The 26,344-nt window shown below is 33.8% G+C and overlaps 2 protein-coding genes across 10 annotated transcripts in view; one reads left to right on the forward strand and one right to left on the reverse strand.

Annotated features, from left to right (window-relative positions):
* Window positions 1–26,344, forward strand: part of FAM227B (family with sequence similarity 227 member B) — a 199,777-nt gene that overhangs the window by 58,634 nt on the left and 114,799 nt on the right. Inside the window, exon 11 of one of the 9 annotated variants that reach the window (XR_011499565.1) lies at window positions 6,024–6,140. The exons of the other annotated variants lie outside the window; for them this stretch is intronic. The gene's annotated coding sequence lies outside the window, so the exon portion shown is untranslated. The remainder of the gene's footprint in view (window positions 1–6,023; window positions 6,141–26,344) is intronic. 9 annotated transcript variants of the gene reach the window in all.
* The window catches only part of FGF7 (fibroblast growth factor 7), a 55,993-nt gene continuing 40,072 nt past the window's right edge, over window positions 10,424–26,344 (reverse strand). The window contains exons 3-4 of the mRNA XM_014852794.3: window positions 12,680–12,783; window positions 10,424–11,615 (exon numbers count right to left, since the gene is read on the reverse strand). Of these exons, the coding sequence (XP_014708280.1) occupies window positions 11,421–11,615; window positions 12,680–12,783 (299 nt within the window). The 3' untranslated portion in view covers window positions 10,424–11,420. The remainder of the gene's footprint in view (window positions 11,616–12,679; window positions 12,784–26,344) is intronic.

Here is a 26,344-nt window from a genome sequence, read left to right on the forward strand (position 1 = left end):
AAATCCAGGAAATTCTGGCCTTAGAGTCTGAACTTTTGACCACTTCACATACTGCCTCTCAGTCATTTAATTTTACAAGCTTATAAGTACATTTAGGCTTCAAATTGTCATCATAGGATAAAGGTTGTAACTTATGAGAATTACCCTAGCCTTAATCCTTCATTCATGACTAATATGAATAAGTTTTTAGATCCTTTCCTGGGATCAAATTTTAATAGGTGAGAAGGAAGGAGGAAAGATGTTAGTAGAAGGGCGAGAAAGGGAGCAGAAGACTGGGGGAAACAACTCACTTGTTTCCCACTTTTGTGTATGAGCTCTTCTAGAAATAGCAAGCAATGGTTTGGGGAATTGAAAAATCTGCACTCTGGGGCCAGAGTGGTCCAGAGTTACAATGACAGCAAAGGGTTGAAATTTCTAATTCTCAAAAGAAATTGAGCCTCCATTGGGGAAGCACAGGTCTGCTACAGACCATTGGTTTTGGTATAGGAACTAAAAAGGCATTTGTACCATTTCAAAAAGGCAAGGATTGCTTCAAGAGGTTTTTTAATTTTTTGAGGTTTTTTTCCTGTAAAGTAATTTTTTTGTAAACTTTTCTTTGATTGTGACTACTAGGAAATCTGTTTAAGGTAGAAGTTTTTTCAAATCTGTGTGTTTCTTTGAACTTTGAACTTCTTATATTTCTCTAGAACCCTAACTTTAGATAGCTTTTAAAGCTATCTTCTGAGTTTTTATATTAGTTTGTGGTCAGTGAGTCCCTCCCCTCCACATAGTGATTCAGAGATCCTGGCTACTTCCATTTTCTGGGGTCACCATCCTATAGAACCCCATAGTCATTAGCATTAATCTTCATCAGGAGAATAAAAGAGGAATAGGCACAACTCTCTTAAAAGTCTTGGCTCAGATGTTAACCCACATCACTTCCAATCACATACCATTAATGAGAACAAGCCATGGCTATACCTAGATGAAAGGAGGGCTGACAAATAAAAACCCTGGCTGGGAGCTGCTGTGTAGTGACAATTCTATACTATGGAAAAGGGAGCATACATTTTGGAGGACAGCTAAGTGTCTCCACTACAGGCATTTAGTTAAAGAATAGTGCTGTAATCCTCATGTATGGAGTGCTGTTGCTATTGCCAATAATAAAATTCGAGCTCTCAAACAAAAATTTTGGAGAACTTGCGCCCACCACCATGATCCTGATAATTTTCCAGTACTTAAAGATCTCCCTGACAAGTCACTGGTGATATTAATGAATGTGATTTTTTGATATTGTATAAAGAAATCTGTCAACGTTTAGAAGATCGGTATAACTCACTGAACTAATATTTTACAAATCATCAATGCATTACATTAAAAAAAATTATACACAGATTTAAACAAAGTGTGACACACCAGTGGATTTTAATGTAACAGAGGATACAAAGCATAGTGATGTTGTTTCAGATTCCACATTGCAACCCACCATTAAGAAACTACAACTTATCAAGTTTTAGTGTAGTATCAAAGAGTATTCACAATTATATGAAACGCTATTAAAATACTCCTCCTTTGTCCAACTACTTATCTGTGTGATACTGGATTTTCTTAATATACTTCAATATATAAATATATGCTTCAAAAAATATATCAACAGAATATATGTAAAAGTAGATATAGGAATCCAGCTGTCTTCTACTAAGCCAGATGTTAAAGAGATTTTTTAAAATGTGAAACAATGTTACTCTTCTCAAAATTTTTTCTTGAAAATAGTTATATTTTTCCAAAAAATGCTATTTATGTTAACATGAAATGGGTATACTACTGTTATTTTTAATAAACTAATAAATAAATGTTTAAGATTTCTCAATTTTAATTCCTAATATAGGAATTACTAATAGATACAAAAACCCATATAATCAAAAGTTCTTTGGTGTCTTCAACTATTCTTAAGAGTATAAAGAGGCTCTGAGACCAAAAAGTTTGAGGACACTGCCCTGCAGGGAATCGCTGTGAAGGGGCGTGGCCCATGGCATCTGAGAGCTATCATATCCTTCTAATAGTTTTACAGTTTCTGTGTTGCTTATCCCCAAGCTACACTCAGTCATCACTATGGAGAATCCACTAAACATAAGACTCAGATAATTTATTTACTGGGGCCATAAGTATGTTTTGAGTTGGAGACTTTTCTACAGTTTCTAGTTTCCTGGGCTCTGATGTACTTAACTTGTACATAAAAGACTTGAATGTCCTTGAGCATGTCATATAACCCCTCTGAGCCGTATTTTTCTACCTGAAAAAAATGAAGTTATTAGAATAGATTATTTCTATATTCTCCTTTTCTGACATTTTGTTACTTTTTGACTTCTATCCGTTGGTGCTGAATAATTTTCCAAAGTGGTTGTTGACTGTTGAGGTGAAATTAGCAATAGAGACTGGTGATTTATTATGGTGATTAGAGATTTATTATGTTAGAGCTCCTTCCTCTCTATAGTTCTATTTGTGAATGTGTATTAATACCTTAATCTATGTTCTGAGGAATGCTGAGGCAGGTCAAGAGCAGAAGTGGAGTAAAACATGAGTATATATACACATGCATGCATATATATATGACTTCCAAAGATTAAAATAATCTGTGCTCCATGTACACTGCTCTCTCAGAATTGCTGCTTCTACTCCCAGACATATTTAAAACATAATTTCTTCTTTTTGATATTCAAGATGTTTGTTGTCATGTGGGGTTAACTTTTATCCAGAATTTAAACTAAAAGAACTTTCTGTTCTTGTTTTTAATGAAACAAACAGACAGCAGATAGTTAAAATTTGCCTTCCCACAAAATGGCGTATCTCCCTTTTTAGGACTGGAATGTAAGCAATTATAGAATTTCAGTATCTGGAATGACTCAAGATTTACAAGCCAGCTCCCCTTAACCATTGTATTGTTGGATTATTTGCAAGACTAAAGTTTTAATGTTCATTTCTCTTATCGTGGCACAACATCATATAACCTTTTAAACTCAGATCATTTTTAAATAACTATTTTTACGCCTCTCCCCTAATATTTAAACCCAATTTTTCTTCCTTATCTGGACTTTAAGGTTAAAACATTAACATACTTCATGATTTTTTATAAACTGTAGTTTAAACCACAAACAATTTTTTTAAATCCTTACATATTCAGTTAACATGTAACTTTTAAGTACTTATGTGCACATTTCTATACTTGGTGCTGTGGGGAGATAAAAAATTTTAAAAAAAACATAGTAGTTACTCATACACAAGTACTAGTTGATATTTAGCAAATGACATGTTCCAGAAATACTTAAAGTAGTAGCCAGATGGATTAGGTATTTGAACTTTAATTTGCACCTCTGTTATTTTGCTACCTCTCCACTGTCAGAAGTGCTTAGGGAAAATATAAAAAGAATCCTTAAAACTTGGAAATAAGGTAGATCTCTGAGAATTAAGCCAGTAAAATCACGACGTTGTGTTTTTCATTATACATTGCTGAAAGAAAACCAAGAAATTTTCGTGGCTGAAGAGTGAGGAAACCCCCAAAACTCTAATAAGATGACCAGAGATATAAACTCCCAAAATGGTAGTAATTTAATAAGTTGTAGCATTGTATTGTCATTGGTTATATTTTATACTATGGGGCGAAAGACTATGTGAATAGAAGTGGGGTAAACAACATGTGGCATAGAATAGAGGGAGCCCAAAGAACCAGAAACTGGCAGTATTTTTACTGAACTAACCAGATTTGATTGTTGTGAATTCAATTTCATAATAATTTGAATAATATATCTTTCAAAACCATTTCACCTCCCTTTGCTTTGGTGCCATGCTCACCAAGCAACTTTCTAATTACTAATTTCTTCCAAGATAATTTTCCATGGTCTGCCATAGGGTGACCTGCAAATACCTCCCCCAAAAGTGTTAGTCTGTTGCTTGGTAGCGGTGGTCAGAATTACTCGATAGCATAAAAAAGCAGTGGCTTCTTATTGTATTATGAAATACATTGACATACTCTTTTGAGTGACATGGAAGTGTCATACTAAGAAGTGAATAACAAGAATTTGAATACTTTTGAGAGATTTAGTCACTAGTTTGAACAAAACGAGGTGGTACATTTCTAATCATTTGCAACAACTATATTTGTAGTATCTTGCTTAAATATTGGAATTATGCTTCATGGTGATTGAGGTATTCTCATTAATCTGTCACTAAAATGAAGTTGGTTTATTGATTCATTCAATTAATATTTACTATGTGCTTACTCTGTGCCAGACACTATTAAAGATGCTTGGGATACGTAAGTGAACGAAACAGATAAGATCCTTTTCCTTGTAAAACTTATGAGCTAGTGAGGAGAAAAGAGGATGGGATAAATACAGTGGACTAAGGAAACTGTAAGGTTTATGTTGAGCAGCGAGAAAATTGGACACATAAGGTACAGTTGACAACTTTTTTAAGGAATTTAAACTCAATAGGCAATAAGGAGGCAACAAGGGTTCTTCAATTGGCAACTGACATAGTCAAAGTAGTATTTTAGGAAGATTAAGGAATTAGCATCTGAGACGGGGGGGCAGAACTTGAGACAGAAAAATGATTAAACATTGCTAAACTCTAGACATGAAGCAATGAGGTAACGAGGTTGTAGAAGGACCAAGAAAGAGATGCATGTGAGATATTAAGAAGAGGATAGCTGGGTTTTGGTAACACCAGACAGTCAAAAGGAAGTGGAGACAAGAATAAAAGCTGGCTAAATTTTGAGGATAAATATTAGAGAGAATGTTTATCCACACCCATGAACTATTGGTTGAACATATATGTGGAAAAAGCTTTCTGAAAATCAGTTTTTCACTTTGCATTTTAAAAGGATTTTTTGGTCTAATAATTCTATTTCTTATGATAATATTTAGAAAATAATCAGAAATATAATGAAGAATGTACAAAAAGTTCATATTTAGGAAGGTGAAAGATTTGAAGCAACCAAAATAACCAATAATAAGAGATCAGTTAAATAAAGAAGAGGAAAGTAGAAGCCCTCTCATCTAGCCTAGTCAGATCCACTAATTGGTTGATTAATAGAAAATTTTTGTTAAAGTGAAGAATCATTAAATTGGTATATACCTGCCTTAAATATTTTGTTTACTTCAAATATAACAATGTATGTTCATTTGTCCAGTTTTTGAGATGGGGCTATGGCCTTTCCTCTGAGTATGATTCTAATAATTATCATGCCAATTAAATAATGTCTATAGCATCCAGTTTAAGTTTCTTTAAAATGGACTGAGAATTCACTAATATCTGCCAAACAATCTGGGTGTGTAATTCTAGATTTTTAGTACTTTTTCCTGTTGTCTTTCCCATAACTAATTTAACATCTAAGTTTTATTCGGTCACCTTTTTCCATTGCTACTCCATAGGCCGCTCTAAGAACTTTGGCTTCCATTCTGAGTAATACGGAAAACAGTTGCAGTTTTGAACAGAGAAATTGCGTGCCCTGAAATATAATTTAACAGAGTCGCTCTGGCTGCTCTGTGTGAGAATGGACTGTGGTGTCTGGGGGGTGCCCTTTGTGCACTTGATCCTCCATAATCATTCCAATGCAAAAACAACTGTAGCTGTCTTTCTAGTGTCTGCATTTCCTTTAGCCCCAGTTGTGAACAGCAAAATCTGGAGGCAACTAGGAAAACCTGGGATCCAAGAAGCAATGCAGACTTTAGAATCATGTTAAAAAATATGGAATTAGGTGAGAAGCAACATAAGACTTCTCAGAGTGCTAAAGGAAGAAACAAAGAGGAAGAACCAGGCAGAGTTCCTAAAGAGATTTTTCCCTCCATTTAGCTAATTGGTTCTCAAATGCATAGGCACATTAAAATCTCCTGGGAGCTTTAAAAATACCATTGCCTGGGCCCCACCATAGATATACTGATGCAATTGGGGTGGGGCCTAGCCCCCATTATTTAAAAAAAATATATTCCCAGGTGATTCCAGTGTGCATCTAGCATTAAAATTCATTGTTTTTCAATTCTTTTTAGGTCTTTTTATCCTCAGATGGTCTCGGGCAACTTGTGACTGATCGCCCCCACCATCTAAGACAAAACGCTCTATGGCTCGAGAATTTCAACTGGCATCTATGATCTTATTTTCTTGAGGTAGGAGAGTGGAGGGGAGGATTATCTTCAGGTTGGGTCTGAAGGCAGGGTCATTTCCTTCATGTGGAGGCAAAGTGATATTGTTAGTTTTCCAGCTACATTAGGAGTTCTAAGGAGGCACAACTCAAGCTATTAAGCAGTCCAGACTGTGGTTCAAACCTTGTCTCAATTATATCCTGTGTGGAATGGTCCATGGAGTATCCCTCAGGGAAGGATCAAGAATGTTCCTGTAGAGAATACACCTACTTCATCTTTGCTGAATGACTCACCACTGAAACCCATGAATTACTCTTATTAGGCCCTAAAGACTCTCATCTTGTGGCAGTGGCCTTAAAAACATCCAGTTTATGACTAGTGTTAGGCAGCCTTTAAGATGGCCTCCAATGATCCCTGCTTTCTGGTATTTATGCCTTTGTGTAATTCCCTCCCCTTGAGAATAGGCGAAAGTGATGGGACATCACTTTCAAGAGTAGATTATAAAAATACTGTGGCTTCTGTTTGGGGCATTCTCTCTCACTCTGATTCCTTGCTCTGTGGGAAACAAATTGCCATGTTGTAAGTAGTGCTATGGAAAGGCCCATGTGGCAAGGAAGTGATGTTTCAAGCCGACAACCAGTGAGGACCTAAGGTGGATCCCTCTCCTGGTTGAGCATTGAGATAATAGATGACTGCAGCCCTGGCCAACGTCTTGATTGTAGCCTTATGAGAGATTCTAACTACAGACACCGAGCTAAACAACCATGCCCAGGTGCCTGGCCACATAAACTATGAGATAGATATTTGCTGTTTTAAGCCACTAAGTTTTAAGATAATTTTTACACGACAATAGATAACTAACACATGGCTGGATTTGTCAAGAGAAAGGCCTGCCATCGTCAAGCTAAATGTTATTATTCATCTCACATTTCAATTATTAAAAAATAAGTTCTGATGATATGAAAGAAAAAAATTTGGGTAAGCTTTCATAAATTCAGTGATGAGGATTTGGAAACTGGAACCACATAATAATCAGGAAGTAAAAGGAAAATATAAGAGGCATCTTCTTAGGTGAAAGTAAATACAGGATTGTTGGGAAGAGACTAGGACTTTATTATTTCTTGCTTCTTGTCAAGTCTCCTCAACTCAAGAGAAGGAAAATTTTCTTTACAAATCATTCAGATTTAGAGGATGAGTGGCAGCATATGTGGGCATGAAGGAACATCACCTTCATTGAAAGCAGGAGCTTTGTTGAATACAGATGTGGAATAAAGAGTAGCCTGACAACAATGCTGAAACAGTTAAACATGGTTTTAAAGCACTATTTCATATTAAGATACAAATTAAGACCTCAAACCAGAAAGACCAATTAATAGATGTTCTCTAAAAACTCTTAGGTTTTAGGGTGATCATAGAAATGGTTAAGGCTGATAATCGTCTGGTACCCACAAGTTAGTCACAGTGGCCTGCATCTGTTCTGATAGATCAATGGTATATTCTGATTGACCAGTAGCCACTCATACTTGTCATTAAATATTTTTAATATCACTTCTGTTCATAGTGAACTTTAGATAAAGTTTTGGTTTTCTTTAGCCATGTATCATATGTGTGTAAAGTTGGATTATGAGAGGTACAGGATCTTTTGTGTCTTATTCATGCCCAAGTATATGGCACTAGCGTAGTGGTGTAAATGAAGCCACATGATAAAACTTGTACATCTTTCTGATGCATCACTTTTGCTCACTGGTGTGAATTTCATATTAAAGCAAGCACAGATGTATTATGGAATAAAATGTAAAAATCACATAAGTTCTAAGAGAAAGGAGATTTTCAAGAAATTTTGTGTCTTTGGTGGGCCTCTTGCATTATTTCTTAGACTCTTATTCTCTACCTCTACTATTATTGGTATTTCAGTAGAAAATTGTGAGAGGCACTGATTTAGGTTGTTTGTAGTTATAGAATTGCTTTTCCTACGGCTGGTCCCATAGTCTATCTCTGTGTTCTTTGTCACTCTAGAGAATAGAAGAGCAAACTTTAAGAGAAGGAAACTAAGAATTTATTTCCAGCATCTTTTCTCTTCTGTCATTAAGTTGAATTTATAGCCAACTCAAAAGCTGATAACTTATATTATTACTTTTTAATGTAAAAATATTTTAGTCCAGTAATTGCCTTGAAAGTATCTTTTTTATTGCTTTTGTTAACGTTTTAGACTCATTTAATTTTTTCCTTCTGAATTGTTAGAAACCTATGTATTTAACCAATTTTCTCTTTCAAAGAACATTTTAGAAAAGGTTACTCTGTTTATGTAGACATTTGGTGCAATGCTCTCCATTTACAAATAAAGAGGTACATGTAAGAGTTGAATAGGAATCAGGATCGGAAATTGCACCATTTCTTTTCTCCTTTTGAGTCAAATCATCACAGTATAGACTAATCATTGTATATGAAGTGAATTGCCAAAACGTAAGTCACATTTGCATGCAAATGTAAAGATTATATCTCAATAGAAATTTTTAAAATGAGACTGCTAATAGTAATAATCCTTATAATCTAAGAGTAGGAAGCACTTGCTAAATGACCTAGACTCTTGTGATGGCTCTAGACCTAACCAACTACATGACTTTGGATGTATCACAATCTCAATTTCCTGGTCTAAAAATGAGTAGGAGGGACTAAGGCCCCTTGCAGATTTAAGATTCTAGAATTCTAAGTATATATAACTAGTGCAGGTTTTGTTTTCTGAAATTTGCATAATAAATGTAAAAAGGGAGGCAGAAACAAAGAATTAAAAGTGTTTCTAGAAACACTGTCAGATTGGATTTACTGCTAAATATTGGTTTGCTTAATTCAGCATTGCTGTGTAATTTGATCATAACTGTAACTCCATAGACAAAGTGTATTTGATCTTAACATAGCTTGTATCTTGTAGATATATATGCTATTTCTGTTTAAATTTCCATATAATTATATTTCACTTTAAGTTTTAAAAATGAAGTAAGATTAATCCTATGGATTTTCTTTGATATTCAAACGAATTAATTCATATGAAAAATTGATTATGGACAGACTTTTTGCTAGGCACTAAGAAAACAAATATGAAAAACACAGATATGTTCACAAGACTCCAGTCACAGAAGCCTCATCTAGGAACCTAGGCTAGCAAGGGCCTTGAATCAGGTAACACTTAAGAATATCATTCGTAGAATCTCCCTAGAGTGTATCTGAGGAGTGACTGTTCTTTCTAGCTTCCTACATCCTGGTCATATAGGTGAGCCACAAGAAAATCAGATGAATCTGTTGTTTCCATTGACTTAGACTTTTCATGTAACTCTCACCTATAAGTGTATTACCAGATAATATTTATATAAAATAAAAGGACTTGAATGACAAATACTTTTAAATTAAAACCACCATGGTTAGCATACCAAGGGTTTAATTTAGATAAACGTTGACCATCCATTGATGAACACATAAAGAACGAATGGAAGAATTATGAAGTGGAAATTTATCTTTCTGATAAGCCCATTATCTGTAGCCTGACCTCAAGCCTTCGTGATATTCACGGGCTCGAATCCCTAACTATATACGGTTGGCCCTCTATATCCACGGGTTCCACATCTGTTGTTTCAACCAACCACAGATGAAAGGCCTGTGATGGTTCCGTTTATTTACATAGCATTTACATTGTATTAAGTATTATAAGTAATACAGAGATGATTTAAAGTATAGGGGAGGATGTGCATCGGTTATATGCAAACGCCATGCCATTTTATATAAGGGAGTTGAGCATCCACAGATTTCAGTATGGGTGGGGCTCCTGGAACCAGTCCCCCATGGATACAGGGGGATGACTGCTCTATTTGGGGCATTGTGCTCTTGCCATCTAATAGGAAAACAACTTTCAATGCTGCCATATTTTGAATGGCAGAGATTTCTAGAGATTCAAGAAATTACTAAGTGTAAATATGCATATTTTTAACATATAGTACTTTTCTTCTCACAAACTCAAATATAGTCTAACTTTGAAATCCTGTAAGTTCTTTTATCTGCAGTGATTTTACTTGTATGATCCAATTTAATTAACAAGAGCATGTGGCAAAACCTATTTAACATTTTTATATTGTTCCCTGTGAGACATCTATTGTAAGAATTGCTGCAGGCTGTCATTTTTGTCTGCCATCCAGGATTTGCTGGCCCAAGTGCTGTGTACTAGACTTGGTATTGGTCACAAAGGGGAGGAGGAACTTGCAGTGGAGCCAGACGGTTTTGTTATTGCTTTAGAATTAAAAGCATATGAAACAGATACAGCTTATTAAGGTTGTTTTTTTATAAATAACATAAACTTAAATAACAAAACAATAAAGTTCAAATACAACTTAAAATAGAGTTTAATGCTGTAACCACAGAAAAAAAGCATGATTATTTGTGGGAAGAACATTATTAAAAGCCATATTCCCAAATATGAATTATACAAAAGATAGATTATGTTACTTGGAAAAAAAACTTAAAGATTTTCGAATTTTACTTTTAGGGATTATAAAATGTTATTTTGTGGCAAGTGAGATGAAGTACAGTATTATCATCATTATTGCTATTTTATGTACAAGATTTTGAAAACATTCTTTTAGCAATCTCCTTACAATTTGAGCAGCATTAGGAATTTTGTTATTATTAATAGGTACAAGCATGTTCTAATCCTATAGTTTGTAAAACTGCCTATCTGATTCAATTCCATAATAGAATTTTTGAGAATATTCATTCTTTTCTGATTAGCATTTAAATGGATTATAATTTTTTGCTAGAAAACATTTCAAATACTGCTCACTTTCCATAGTTAATATTGGCTTGATTATCTGACAAATCATTCCAGCAGCCTTTAGGTCTGACATATTTTACATAACATCATCTGCATTATTATTATTATAGCAGCCATTTTATAAGCAGATAGGAATATTTAAATAATCATCAGATAATCAAATCTAACATACTCTTAAGGGTAAATTAATTTAAGAAAAACATTACTATTACTAACATCATGATTGTACAACCAGTTTTACAATTTTTTACAACTTTTAGTTACTAAATCTGATTTTTGTGTATATTTTTCAAATCTTTCTTTAATGCAGTCTCTTAAAATAAACATAAATGCGCAAGTCCAGCTTGATCAGTTTTTCAGTAGTTTTCCAGCCTTTCTTGGTTTCTCTAAAAAAAAAAAAAAAGAGAAAAGAGAAGAAAAAGAGAAAGAAAACAGTCCACTTAAAGAAATCTCCCTGCTGGAACTGGTTTCTTATATACCATATATGATTAAGTTATTGCCATAGGAAGAAAGTGGGCTGTTTTCTGTTCTTTCTTTGTTTTTTTCCCTCTAACAGGAACCCCCTTTTGATTTAAGGCAACAAACATTTCTCCTCCACTGTGTGTCCATTTAGCTGAAGCATATGTGTTGTAATGGTTTTCCAGAATTAATTCTTTGAAGTTGCAATCTTCGTTGCATTCTTTCTGTTGAAACAACAAACAAACAACATTATCCCAATGATTTTTAGAGGGGCTCAATTTAAAAAAGAGTAAGCAGTAATATTTGGAAGAATCAAAACATATCTGACTTTTTCTTGAGTGGGCTTAACAGTTTATTAGATATAGGTTAGACTATTTGCAAAAAAAAAGACATCTTAAATTTTAGAAAATAAATAAAATGATACACATTCAGTTATGCAACAGTTTCAAATACATAGCTTTTTGGCAGTCAGTTGCTGCTATTCTTTAGTATTAGGAGCTATTTCCCCCTAATTAGCAGCTCTCATATTACTATGCCCAAGACATATTCCCTAACCACTCAGATTTTGATATAATTAGCAGAGCCCCTGCCACTAATTGTCACAACTTTTCTTCATTTGCGACTACACTACCTGTGATAGTGATAGAAAATAGAAAGTTAATTTATTTGTTCATCCACTCAACTATTCATGAACGAATAGGTTTAATTAAACCTGTTTTTATGTAGCTAGCCTGTGCTAGGTATTATGCAGGGCTGTGGGAATACAAAGGAAAGTCAGTTGTACTTTATGATAGTGGGATGAACTGTTACATATTTCACATTGTGATGAAGTAGGAACAATGGGAATGCTAATGGTTCAAAGCCCATGATTGTGAGATTGATGTTAATAAATGAACTTTTGGATTTTTTTCCCCAAGAATTTTCATGTCAGCAATGTGCAAATTGGGCGAACTTTAACAAAAAGAGCTTTAATACTGACAGATGGAAATTTTAAATGGTAAGTATCTAAAAATGCACATGGAATTTTAGAACTGGCAAGATCCACTAGAAGTCAGTTAATCCAACTCATTTTACAACTGAAGGAACCAAAGTTCAGAGACCTCAAGCAATTTGTCCAAGGTCACACAGGAAACATTTTTTCTTAATGCTTGAATATAAAATGTTTTAATGAAATTATTAAATTATATAGTTAGAGAGAAATTGATTCTATTTTTACTTTTCAGAAAGGCAAGATGTTTTTGACAAAAATAAGTCTGAAAAATTAAGTCTAAGCTATCATTATAAATACCTTTGCATAGAGTTTTCCTTCTTTGTTCATTGCAAGATAGTATTCACTTTCTACCCCTTTGATTGCCACAATTCCAACTGCCACTGTCCTGATTTCCATGATATCTGCAAGAAATCAGAGAGAGAGATGTCAGTTATTCACCCAGCTTTGCACATTATCCAAGAATGACCATTTGTTCTTATTTCTGTTTCAACTGGAGGTTGTTAAGTTTATTAATGTGATTATTTCCTCAGCCTGAGATGCCCTACCCATAATGCAGACACACAAAAACCAGAGTGGTCCTTATTAAATATGGGGAGCGCAAACTGTTGATTTTGTATTTTTTAGAAAAAGATATCTGGATTCAAAGAAATAGTTAGATATTTGAATTTAGCTTTTTCTTATCTACAATGACATTTCTAATTTACTATGATATAGTAATAGCTAATGTTTATTAAACTCAAACCTCATGCTAAGGGTTATTCCAGCTCTCTTATGTATTAGCTCAACTACTTTTCACCATAGACTATGAGGCAAGTACTCTTGTTATCTCCAGTTTACAGAGCAAGAAGCTCAGGCACAGAGAACTTCATAATTTGCCCAAATTCTCTCAGCTGCTAAGTGGCAGAAGTGGAATTTGAACCCAGATGATCTGGTTCTTAGTCATTATATAATCCTATCAAACTATATATAATAAGCTAACAGCTTTACTTTTCTACTTAAATTCTATCTTAAAAATTATTGCTAACAGAATATCTCTTGAATATACTGAAATTGAACAAAATTCCAATTAAAACAATTGTAAATGATGGTAAACAGAGCCTACTACCTTAAAAAAAGATCAAATATTTTAAACTGATATTAAGTTTTTTGATAAAAGAAAAGACATTTTAAAACCAAATTATGAATCCTGCTCCTATGATATTTTATAACTTTATACCTTTCTAATTAATTTTTTAATCTTTGTTGAAATTGTTTTGTACTACCTTTTTCTTTTATTATATATCTTTCCCTTAAGTGTTGTATTTTAATGACTGATACTAAATACAGTAAAATCTCAAGAAATTTTAAAAAATGATGTGGGAATTAAAAGTTTAGCAAACCTTTTTCTGTAACTGCTGTATAATGACACCTTCAACATGAAGATGCAGCCATGAGACATTCTCTCTCCTGTGCCTAACACGATGCGAAGAAAATTCCAGCTGAAAATTATCTGCATAATTCAAGATTCCAAAAGCTGTTTTCTAAAATATTCATTCAAGGGAAAAATCTGATTTTTTCACTCCCTGCTTTCACTTCATCCTCTTATTTGTTATTTTTGCTTCAGTTTTCCTATCTGGAAAATAAAATTGTTACCCACTTTATTGGGATTAATGTAACCTAGCTAATATTTGCCATGTGTGTCACATATATGCTGCATTAAGAAACCATTTCCTAGTATACTATGCTTAGCGCTTGTCAGAGCTCATCCAGCTGAGAGTTCTGTAGCTACTCATCTATAAACTGAGGTCTATGAAGAAAATGCAAAGGAATGGGTATTAATCTTTTTAAGTATTTGTGAAGCATTGTCAGAGTGCATAGAACCAAGCTGTAATTTTAGGATACAAATTGATAAAAACAGCCCTGGTTTCTGAACTCCAAAAATTAAAATCTAATATAAACAGCAAACACATCATAGATACACCTTAATTAAAAGAGAATAAACCTAGTTCTGGAAAACACGGGCCTGAAGAGGAGGCTAAGGGAAATTTTAACTATTGCTTATAAGCATATAAAGGATGTGAGGCTGATGCAGTCATGCAACATTCAACAAATCTTCACTGAGAACATCTTCTATGTTAGGCTCAATTCAGAGACAAACCCTGCCCTCTTGGAGCCCTGTAACTCTTCTTCCTGTTCATTAAAGGAAGATCAAAGGGAAATAATTTACCATGCAGCAGAATCCGGTTAGGTTAGATTTGTACTAATACAATGAAGAATACTGAAGAAATTAATTGATTCAACATATATGCAATACCTTTAAAACTGAGTAAATGTATCTATTTAAGGACACATGGAGTAGTTGGTTTCCAAAGATCTTACTGCTATAAAATTTTATGAGGATGTCAATGTTTTCCTTTCCTTCAAATCCCTTCACTCTGGCTATTCCTCCCTTTATTCAGTGTTATATTTTCTCTTATCTGGAAAGGAGAGTACTGATGCATAGGCTTAGGGTATCTTTCATGCTCAGTTGTAATTAGGGAATGGAATCTGTAATGTTTGCGGTCTTTTCTTTTATAGACCAACTGTCCACAAAATACAGCTGTTGAATGATAGAGGTCTTGTTAATTATGATATGTGGACACCTTCTCTTTTAAGTCCAGTCATGACGATATGTTCGTATTGTCCCACGTCCAAACCCTTTTCCTCTGTCCTCTGCCTGTCCATTGCCTACCATACTTTTGTTGCATTCTGACCCTCATTAGATAATGAACATTGTTAACCTTATCCCTCCACATATTGGGGTTAAGGATATAAAAAAAAATCTTTAGATTTTTAACAACCCAGTTAAAAAGTGGGCAAAATATCTGAACAGATACCTCACTAAAGTAGATATACAGATGACATATAAGCATATGAAAAAATGCTTAATCTTTAAAGATTCTACCTTTAACTGGGATGAGGATAGACTTGAAAATGGCAAAGTTCCTGATTCAGTAATATTCTTTGTTGTTTGATGTATGTAAACAATTTCTTTCACTAGGAAATCAACAGATCTAGAAGTAGACTGCTTGGGATAGCGTTAAGTAGTGTTGGCAGAATCAATCGTCCATTTTCCTCAACTTTCTAGTCTGTTTTGCACCATGTGCTGTGCCCTCTTTTATTCAGGAAAACCCAAGAGTGAAGAAACTAAAGTTACCACTCTTGTTCAAGTGCAGGGTGGGCAGTAACGTTCCTACAGATCACAAAGATCTGTAGAAGAATTAACTGTGTAAGCTTATGAAATCCTGCCCTCCAAACCAGAAGCCAGAGAGTTGCTCAGAAAATATAATATAAAAATATAGAGAGTGCAGATATTGTTAGCTACCAAAATAAGTTAATTTTTGTCTACAGTATATCTGTTGCCTTATATAAGACAAATATAAGAGTTTGTCTTTTTTGTGGATCTGGATTTATGTTTAAGACAAGTTTATCTGTGTAAGTAACAGTAAATTTGTTCCCAAATATGTAAGGCATATTGCATGGGTGCATCAAATTGTTAACATAATGAGTGTGGTAGCATAATAATAGGGTTCAAAAACATGAAAGAGAGGAGCTGGCCCAGTGGTCTAGTGGTTAAGTTCCTGAGCTCTACTTCAGTGGCCCTGGGTTCATGGGTTCAGATCCTGGGTGACGACCTGCACATGGCTCATCAGGCCATGCTGTGGCAGTGTCCCACAAACAAAATAGAGGAAGAACTGGCACAGATGTTAGCTCAGGGACAATCTTCCTCAAGCAAAAAGAGAACGATTGGCAACAGATGTTACCTCAGGGGCAATCTTCCTCACCAAAATTCGATAAACAAATAAATAAATAAAAGAGAGAGATCAGCTCACACAATAGAACATGAAAAAATGAAACAATGTGTCAAGTAAATTGGCCATTTAGCCTTGTTAACAATATTTTTGTCAACAATATCACCAACAATAGTATCTATTTATTACTTAGGATCTCACCCTTACACACGCTAAGGAATATGCCCAAAATGGCTTCCTATTTTTTCCTGTGGTTTAATCATTCATGAATTTATCTAAACCTTTTTGCCTATTTATTATTTAAACCTGTATCACACTTGCAAATAAGAAGTGAACCTTAGTATAAATTGCTATTACTTTTTTAAGAAATTCTCCAGCATCTACTTCCAGAATTTTAGGTGTTCCCCTAATGTATTTCAAAAGTTAATGCTAATTCTTTGTTCTTATTACCAATAGCATTTATGATTTTAAAGTGTTTTAACTTTCCTGTTTGAAAAAATTTACTAAGAATTTATTTTTTAGAGCAGTTTTAGATTTACAGCAAAACTGAGGGGAAGGTACAGAGATTTCCCATATACCCACTACGACCATACATGCATAGCCTCCCCCACTATCAACATCCCTCACCAGAATGGTACATTTGATACAACTAATGAACCTACATTGACACATCATTATCACCCAAACTCCATAGTTTCCATTATGGTTTACTCTAGGTGTTGCACATTGTATAGGTTTGAACATGTATCCATCATTATGGTATCATACAGAGTCTTTTTCTTGCTCTAAAAATCCTCTGTTCTCTGTCTAGTCATCCCTCACCCTAACTCCCCACCCCTGGCAACCTCTGATCTTTTTACTGTCTCCATAGTTTTGCTTTTTTCCAGAATGTCATATAGTTGGAATCATAGTGTGTAGGCTTTTAGATTGGCTTCTTTCACTTAGTAGTGTGCATGTAAGTTACCTCCATGTCTTTTCATGAGTTGACAGCAAAAAGAATTTTAGTGTCTCATCACACAGAAAGCCCCCCATCCCAGCTCCTTGAATATTTCTTTTCCCTGAACCTAAGCTTTATGTTTAAAAGTTTTGAGGGAGCATATATTAATATAAATGTGCTAGCATGGTAACTAAAAATTATTTTAAAGTTGAAAATAAGTGGAGTCAACGGTTTAATGGTTATTAGGTCAATCAGGACATTTAATTTTCTCCTTGACCAAATAAACTTTCTTGGGCACATTAAAACTAAGAATTGGTATCAACAAAGAAAAAAAATTTTAACGTTGAATGTAACTTTTATGATTTCCTGTCAAGCCTGGATTGTTGAGTGGGAAATCTTATCCATTATATATTTTTATTACATTTAAGGCTATGTATTCCATTCATTTTATATCATAAAAGTATAACCAAATGCATACATATATACCAAAAATACATCCAGTGTATCCAAAATAAAAATCTCTTAAAACTCAATGATAAGAAAACAAGCAACCCATTTAAAAAGTGGGCAAAAGGTCTGAACAGATGCCTCAACAAAGAAGATACGCAGATGGCAAATAAGCATATGAAAATATGCTCAATGTAGTATGTTGTTAGAGGATTGCAAATTAAAATAACGAGATACCACTACATAACTATTAGAATGACTAAAATTTAAAAAACTGACAATACCTATGTGGACACGGATGCAGAGCAAACAGAACTCTCATTCATTTCTAGTGGGAATGCAAAATGGTCAGCCACTTGGAAGAGAGTTTGGTGGTTTCTTAGTGAACACTAAACACTCTTACCATCCGCTCCGGCAATCCTGCCCCTAGGTATTTACCCAATTGAGTTGAAAACTTATATCCACACAAAAACCTGAACATGAATGTTTACAGCAGAGTTTTATTCATAATCACCAAAACTGGAAGCAACCAAAATGTCCTTCAATAGATGAACGGATAAACAAATTGTGGTACATTCATACGTTGGAATATTATTTAGCCATAAAAGGAAATGAGCTATCAAGCCGCACAGAGACATGGAGGAAACTTACATGCATATTGCTAAGTGAAAGAAGTCATTCTGAAAGGCTACATAACTGTATGATTCTGACTATATGACGTTCTGGAAAGGGTTAAACTCTAGAGACAGTAAAAAGATCAGTGGTTGCCAGGGGCTTGGGGAGAGGCAAAAAAAGGTGAAAATGTGAAGCATGGGATTTTTAAGGCAGTGAAACTATTGTGTGTGATACTATAATGATATTATGTGTTTATCAAAACATGTAGAACTATACAAGGCAAAGAGTGAACTTTAGTGTAAACTATGGACTTTAGTTAACAATATGTATCGCTATTGGTTCATTAATTATAACAATGTGCCACATTAATGCAAGATGTTAATAATAAAGGAACTGTGAGGGGATGGGGGTGTTATATGGGAACTCTATTATCTACTTAATTTTTCTGTAAATCTAAAACTGTTCTAAAAAACAAAGTCTATTAATTTAAAAAATACAGCCTAGATTTTAATTAATTATATAATATGATTGAGTGTATAGGAAAGTATACTGGCATTTTTTACTGTTCTTGTCTCAAATATGTACTACATCTGGAGGTTATTATTAATTATTATTAATAAGGTCATTGGTGATGGATTAAGATCTGCTTACCAAGCTGATGACTTCTCTTTGTGATATATGGACAGTTATGAGGAGTAACGTTATAACGCAAACATACTTTTGGAAGTGTAAGAAATACAAATGTTCTATATCCAGACAACTACTACACTTGTAAGTGTGTGATATCTCTCAGATGTATTGGGATGGAAAAATAACTGAGGTCCAATAGTATTTTAGAAGCCTGATCTGATGACTTTCATTGTGATGTCATCAAAATATCTGGATATTAATTAAACACATCAAAATTCAGTTAGTGTTTTCTCTTTCTACAGAAAGGTAATTAATGATGCTCAGCAGTAGATGCCAGTTGCTACAAACAACATGATGGAAAATTAATTCAATAGAAATTTAGAAGAAAGAGGTGTTATATACATACTAAGTGATCAAGGGAGGATTTGAGGAATAGATAGAGCTTGAATTACATCTTGAAGGATGGGTAAGGTTGACATAGAATGGAAACATGGAATGGGAACATCATGCTAATTGAGAAAGAAAAGTATGTATAAGGCCATAGAGGCAGATTCAAAAGTCATTTTCAGAAGATTGAAACTAGAGCTGTCTGGAGTAGGAAGTGTATCAAAATAATAGGAGAATGTGGAAAAGGAGTTGGACCAGATTGTTGAGGGTCTTGATTGCCCATTTAAGGAATTTTAACTTTTCTTTGTATACAATGGGGAGTCATTGGAGGTTTGAAATTTGAAAAATGTCGGGATATAAATTGTGTTTTAGGAAAATTCATTGAATGTGCAGAGTAAGAAGAGAAAAGGACTGGAACTGTGTAAGCCCTGCTTTCTTCCTATGCTAATATTATCACACATTGACCAGTAATGGATTATTATTGTGATTTTTAAATAAGTTAATAAACAAATGCTTTCAAATGTCTCCATTTAATTATTAATACAGGAAGTATCAGTAGTTATAACCCATATGAACAAAAGCTCTTTGGTGTCCTCAATAATTTTTAAGGGTGTCAAGTGGTCTCGAGACTAAAGTGTTTGAAAACAGCTTTTCTAAATTAGTTCTATTTCTCCTGGTCTGTTTGGTTGCAGTTTGACTGTACTTTGTATATTGTACCCTTGTATTTGTGGGTTGAATGTCTTTGGCTATTCTATATAACTCTCTATATACATGAGTTTATAAATAGAAGCTCCATGGCACATGCATACAGAAATGCTCAACGTGCTCCAAAATGTCTGGAGAATTTCTTAATGATATTTAAGAATATCAACTTGCAAATTATACTTAAATTAAATAAATAGTAAACTATGTAAAACATTCATGTTTCATCAACTTGGTTACTAGTTTAATGTTAGTATGGCTTTAATTAAAGAGTAAGGCTAAGATATGTGCCATGACTTTTGTACACTGGCACAGTTACAAGGATAGCAAAGAATTTTTCTAAATATGTGCTGTATTTTTGACATATTGAAATCCTATATCTCAGTGTTATGTTTTTTACATACCCTGCATGTAATTACTTCAATTATTATTGTGTGTGTGTATTTGTGTGTTTGTTATTATAAATTCAGAAGAATTTCCTTCATAGAACAGTAGATTCTTGATTCTCTCTCCTCTTGTCTCTCTTGGGTATCTTCAGTCCCTCCCTTCCTTGTCTTTTGATTACAGAATCCACTTTCCAAATTTTTCTCTCAATCAGAGCAGTTTTAAGATCTTCATAGATCCTAGGTACTGTTATTTCCTGAGACTACTCTACACAGAAAAAACATTAAAATACATCTGTATTTCTTATTAAATACAATGTTTTATAACTATTTTAAAGTTTTGCATAAATTTTCTTTTGAAATTACTTGGCCTAAGGTAACTCCTTGAATTTACTATTAGCTATACTTTTTCTGCAAATATTGTACACTCTTGGGAATTCTTGAAAAGTGAAAAAAATATTATCAAGCTGTTTTCAAATGTTAGGGAAAAATTATTAATAAATTTAATAAATAATGAAGTTGGCATAATGGTATTTTTACGTTAAATATTTGCTAATCTCTATTTTTTATTTTCTTTTCAAATTTACCACCAATATCTTAAGTTTAAAGTTGTAAATATGTTTGTAAGCCCTTGAAGTTTTCAAAGGCTCTAGGCTCTGTGCCTATGGACCAAATAAAATGTCCCTGCCCTTAACTCTGAAACCTTTTTGAAAGACTATCCCATTTCCTTTTCACTTGCACCAAATTTCTTGGACATATAGACTAAATCTCCTCACTTTTCCTCAGTGTAACTCTTGCATTCTAACTTCTGATCTCTTTATTGGCTTTCTCTCTTTAAGACCATCAATGACTGCCTAAGTGCCAAATCCTAGAGTGTTTTCAATAGTCATAAATTCATCTTATGCATCTTTTGGTACTCTTGACGTCTCTTGTTCTATTCCTAATCCTTACTGTTTCTCTAATCCTGCACTACTCTGATATATTAATTTATTCAAAAATGATTAATTTTTGTGTTACCATATCTATAGACCTTTTCGATAATTTGTTATATTGTTTTTTAGGTTTAGAAGTCTTCTTTCTATCCCACTGTCTGAAATACATTTTATTCCAGCTTTTATAGTTTGAGTTTTATCAAACTATAAAAATAAATGGTTTATATTTTTCCACAATATCTCTTAAATTAATCTGGAATTAATTTGGTGGTATGGTGTGAGATGAAACTCTAGACTGGTATTTTATTCCTGCAAATAGGTAGCTAGTTATTTCAACATTATTTCTTAAATATTACATTCCTTTTTTTTCCTGATGCAATACCTTTCTTTTACCTTATATCGGCCGTCTTTTTTGTCCCATTGGTGTATCTGTCTGTCTGCTGTATACCCACGTTAATTTATTGTAAGTTACCAATTCTGAAGTGGCTCATTACATTTGTAGGTAGCCCTGATCCTAGGTGTTACTAAATGCCCTTAAATACATCCTCTAAAGCCATGCAGAATATAACATAGCCTTTCAAAGAGATGAAGACATTGGTTAGGCCCCCATCAGGCAAAGCATCCATAATTTCTTCAGCCCTGCCTCATACAGCATAAATTCCAGACTCTTCACCAGCTATATTACTTACTTAAAAGCAGTTTCTTGGCAAGAACTAGATATAGGTATAGATAGAGATAGAGATTGAGATAGAGATAGAGATAGAGATAGCCTACGACAGAATATTTTTTATTATTTTCCTTGATATAGACTATAAACCACAGTAATATATTCTCACCATCTTCCTTAGGAATATTTTTAATCATTTCATTATTTTGGAGTTTTGATATAAAGAAAAATGTGCCTATCAAAAAGAAATTTTATTTCAGATTAATATATTTTTCAAGGTTATTTTATAAAGTTTGTTTAACTATAATCATATTATATATATAAAGACAAATGTCAACTATTCCCTTTTAACAAATAATGAATGCTTCTTTATTTTTTTTAAATTGATTCTGTAGAAAAAAGCATGATTTGTGAACAAATTTCAAAATGACCTTAGATGGTATGTGCAAATTTGAAAATGTATTAAAATAAATATAAAAGTCATAGCATTAAAGATGACAAAACAGACTTTCTTACTCTGATCTGGTTATTAGAATCCTTCTAGTCTATGCTTTAAAAAACTTAGCTCACTTATTTTTTACAATTTTATTTAGTTTCTAAATTATGAGATAGGAGAAATAGTATCATTCTGCTATTTTCAAATAGTGCTCCATAAATAAAGTAATGAAGATGTATAATGACCCCCCAGAAAGTGAAGTCAACTCCAATATGGTTGTCACAATCTTTCCTGCAACATGCAAAATTATGTAACAAATATTTATTGAGTATTTACTATTGCCAGACCCTATTCTAGACACTGGTACTTTACTGATCTGGAGAAGATTATCTAAAAGTGAATTGTGGAGTTATCTTTATGCTTCTTATTAACTTATCTTTAAGGCAATGTCCTTTATGCTTCCTATTCTTAACCAACAGCCTGTTAAGGTTATATTTAACAGTGTATGACAATGAATGAACTTATTCATATAATAGAGATAACCATCATGATTAGAGTAAATGATTAAAGGATGAGTTAACTAAGTCTTGAGCAAATTTATCTCCTCTCTAATTGCCAGGCATCCATATTGATATGTCTGTAGAGGGACTCAAGCCATTCTTTTCTAAAATGGAAAAATATATAATTGATTTTTTAAAAAAATATATAGAAGTTGGAAAAAGACTCTTATGCCTTTAGTGAAATTAATCCCCCAAGCACCTTGGAAACCTCTGGGGGGGTGCACATATAATCTCTTGAGAAATGGTGAGTTGAATTTCCTAATTCAACCTAAGATTATGTTAACTATTCTAGAAGGAGTGGCACACTGATGGCTTATATTGAGGTTGCAAAATGCTCAGGACTTTAAACTGTGAGTAAATCATGTCTCCTACATTTTATTGTCATGCAACTCATTTTTTCACTAAAGTTTGGATCTTTATGTTTCTGTGTAACATTTAGTATTCCTTCCTATCACAATTTTTTAAGTTTTAATTCAGCCACCTCAAATCCTGTTTGTAAATTGACAGGGAATAAATCATAAATAAATGATACATGAGTATTAGAAAATTATTGCGCCCATCATATAAGCTATTTATAAGCTTTCATTTATTTGTCATTGGCAAATTTGAGAGATGTCTTCATCTCTAATGTACAATGTTTCGAAGTTTTTTTCCATCTGCTATTAATCATTGCACTCTGTGCTTTTATATACCTGTTTGAAGTTATACGTTTTGATCCTGGCCCTTTTCTCATGAGGCATACTGGGCTTTCTATTCTCTCCTTGTCGTTCCTGCAGTCCTTAAGTCTTCAAGCTTGTGACAGCACAATGTCATTCGTTATATCATTCATTTATTCAAATATGCAGGCATTTTTCTCTGCAACTTTCTGAACAAAGACTATTCATTGTTCCCCAATGTCCATTCTCCTCTTCTTCCATAGCAATAGAATTTTTAGCTGGCTGCACAAAATAAACATTACATTTCCAGTCTTCCTTGCAGCTCAGTGTGGTCACGTGACCAAGTTCTAGCTGATGCTATGCGAGTGTAGTATCCCATGGCAACTCTTAGAAATCTTCCATAAAAGACAGCCAGCAAGAGCCCTTTGTACCTAGTTTTTCTTCCTTTATTCCATCCTCCTGATGGAATATGGTTTCTACCTTGGATTATGAGAACAAAGTGATTGTGGAACAGTGAGCTCAGTGGAGCCTGGAAACTCCCAAATATTTTTGTGGAGCAGAGTTGTCATTTCTTCAGATGTTTACTGGATGGAGAAATAAATGATTTTGTTTAAGCCAAACCTAATCTTAATTAATGCACCTCAATTTCATTTCCTATCAGATTCGTTCTTCATAAAATGCACATAAAAATCCAGAAGCCCATTTTTTCAGTTATTCTAAGCCACCAGCCAGAAAGACAAGTCCTATTTTCAACATTATTGTTAATAGCCAGGTGTTTACTTTCATAGCTTTTTTCACTTCTAAAGTCATGAGATTAAACTAGAGGAAGAAATGAAAACAACACCTGTGCTCTCATGTCTTTCATTTTCCTATTCAGAACTTCAGTGTCACTGGAAATCCCAAGTTTCTTCTTCTTCTGGTGCTGTTATTCATTCCCACATGTGTCAGCATTGAGTTAGCTGAATGAATCGTCACTGGCTCTCCTTTACATGTTGATACACATGTCAGGAGCACCCCGGCCCCCCTAGTAAGCTGTGTCAAACCTGCGTTCAATTGCTTCCTAGCCAGGGCGTGATCTAATTTCAGCTAGCCTTTCTGAATGCTGCTTCTTGTTACACAAAGCATGAGATTCTGTTGTCAATCTTTCAGAAAGATCAGATTCACTATTGTTGGTTAGAACATCATAACTGTTTATTTGTGAAGAAAACAATTTATTGAGCACTTAGCTATGTTTAGCACTCTGCATATTTGTTCTCTTTCTTCTCTGTATCAATTTATTCCATTTGCCATATTCTTAACTATAGTTTGGATTCCCTAGCCTTTTTAGATTTCTTTTTCTTCTTGGCTTCTTTCCTGAATTAGTCTTTTACCCCCTCTAGAAATGGTCGGTCGTCTTCTCTAATAAGCTGTAGCATAGGAAAGAGTATCTCAAGCCTTTTCACTTTCACATCTAGCCAAGAAAAACAGCTTTTATTTGTGTTACACATGATTGGTGACCATCTCAGACATAAAGACAAACACAACAAATATGTCTTATGTCACTCCAAATAGTTTGCTTGCTGTCTTTATATCCTGGAATTTCTCCTGGCAAGCTGTTGAGTTCCTGGAGGCATTTCTTTTCATTCTTTCTGGCCAATCCCCTTGTCACTACTTCTATACTTTGTTGACCTTCTAGGAAGTGGAGCATAAGTGGTTTAATGTCAAACCTAGCTTTTTTCAGCAAATATGCTAGAATGCAAATACTCAACATCTAGTTGACAACAATGGTTCAAATTATTTCTATCCCATTTTCTCACTCCTCTTGCTACGTCCATTTCCTTGACTTGTAGGCCCAATGGCTCTTGAGGCTAAAGCAGAAGGATAAGGAGGTGGAGAAGTCAAGGATAATTTCAAAGCTGGCAAATTTTGATAATGAATACATGAGAAAAGGATGCTATTTTTGTTGAGGTGGGACTGATAATGTGTTTGAGTTTTATGAAGATATGGAGTTTGAAGTGATAGCAGTTTTCTGTATCCTGTTTCTAAGTTTGACATAAGCAAATCAGTTTGTGATCTAAATCCATAATAAAATTCTAGCTGTACTAGATGTGATGAATTAAGAGAATTGTTTATGAGCAATTAAAAATAATTTTGCATAGCCCCCCAAAATTTCAGACTTTTAAAAATATGGTGCTTTTAATTTTTTTAATATTTAATATTTACTCAGTGTTCCCAGTGTTAGAGGAATATCTGGAGGTGTTACTTGAAGTGTACTCACATGTGCTTCCCTCTTTAATCTACCGTCTACAATCACATCCTGCAATTTCATCATTTTTCATGCTCTGAGGTCTTCACTGCTGAGGTCTTCAAAAGATGAGCAAATCAGAATGTCCCAGTTTGACTATAATTGTATGTACGGCTTGAATTTTACTAGTATTAAGACATAGGTTGAAACATAATCACCATATTTATTTAATACCTTCCTCTGTTGATAAAATGGAATCATTAAATTCTTTAATTGTACTGTGAGAATTCTTTGGTTTGATGTGGATACATAGTTCCTCAATTCTCTTTCCTTATCATTATTTCTCATTTTGAATTTGTTTATTATTATGATTTCCTAGAGTCATAAAATTTTGAAAAATAATGGCAGTTTATTTTAGCCAGTGGCTTCTCAAGCATATTATTGCTATTTATCAATCACTTTTAAAGGCATAGCTTACTTGTGACCTAGATCCTGGTAATTAAGAATAGTTCATTCACTAATGCCAGTAGTTGTTGTAAATAAGGTTCTTACCTACTTTTAGTCTGCCTTTTAGTAAAATCAGAGTATTTAAATAAATTATTTATTGAATTCTTAG

The sequence above is a fragment of the Equus asinus genome, chromosome 2 (genome assembly GCF_041296235.1).
Source record: "Equus asinus isolate D_3611 breed Donkey chromosome 2, EquAss-T2T_v2, whole genome shotgun sequence".
Lineage (NCBI taxonomy): Eukaryota > Metazoa > Chordata > Mammalia > Perissodactyla > Equidae > Equus > Equus asinus.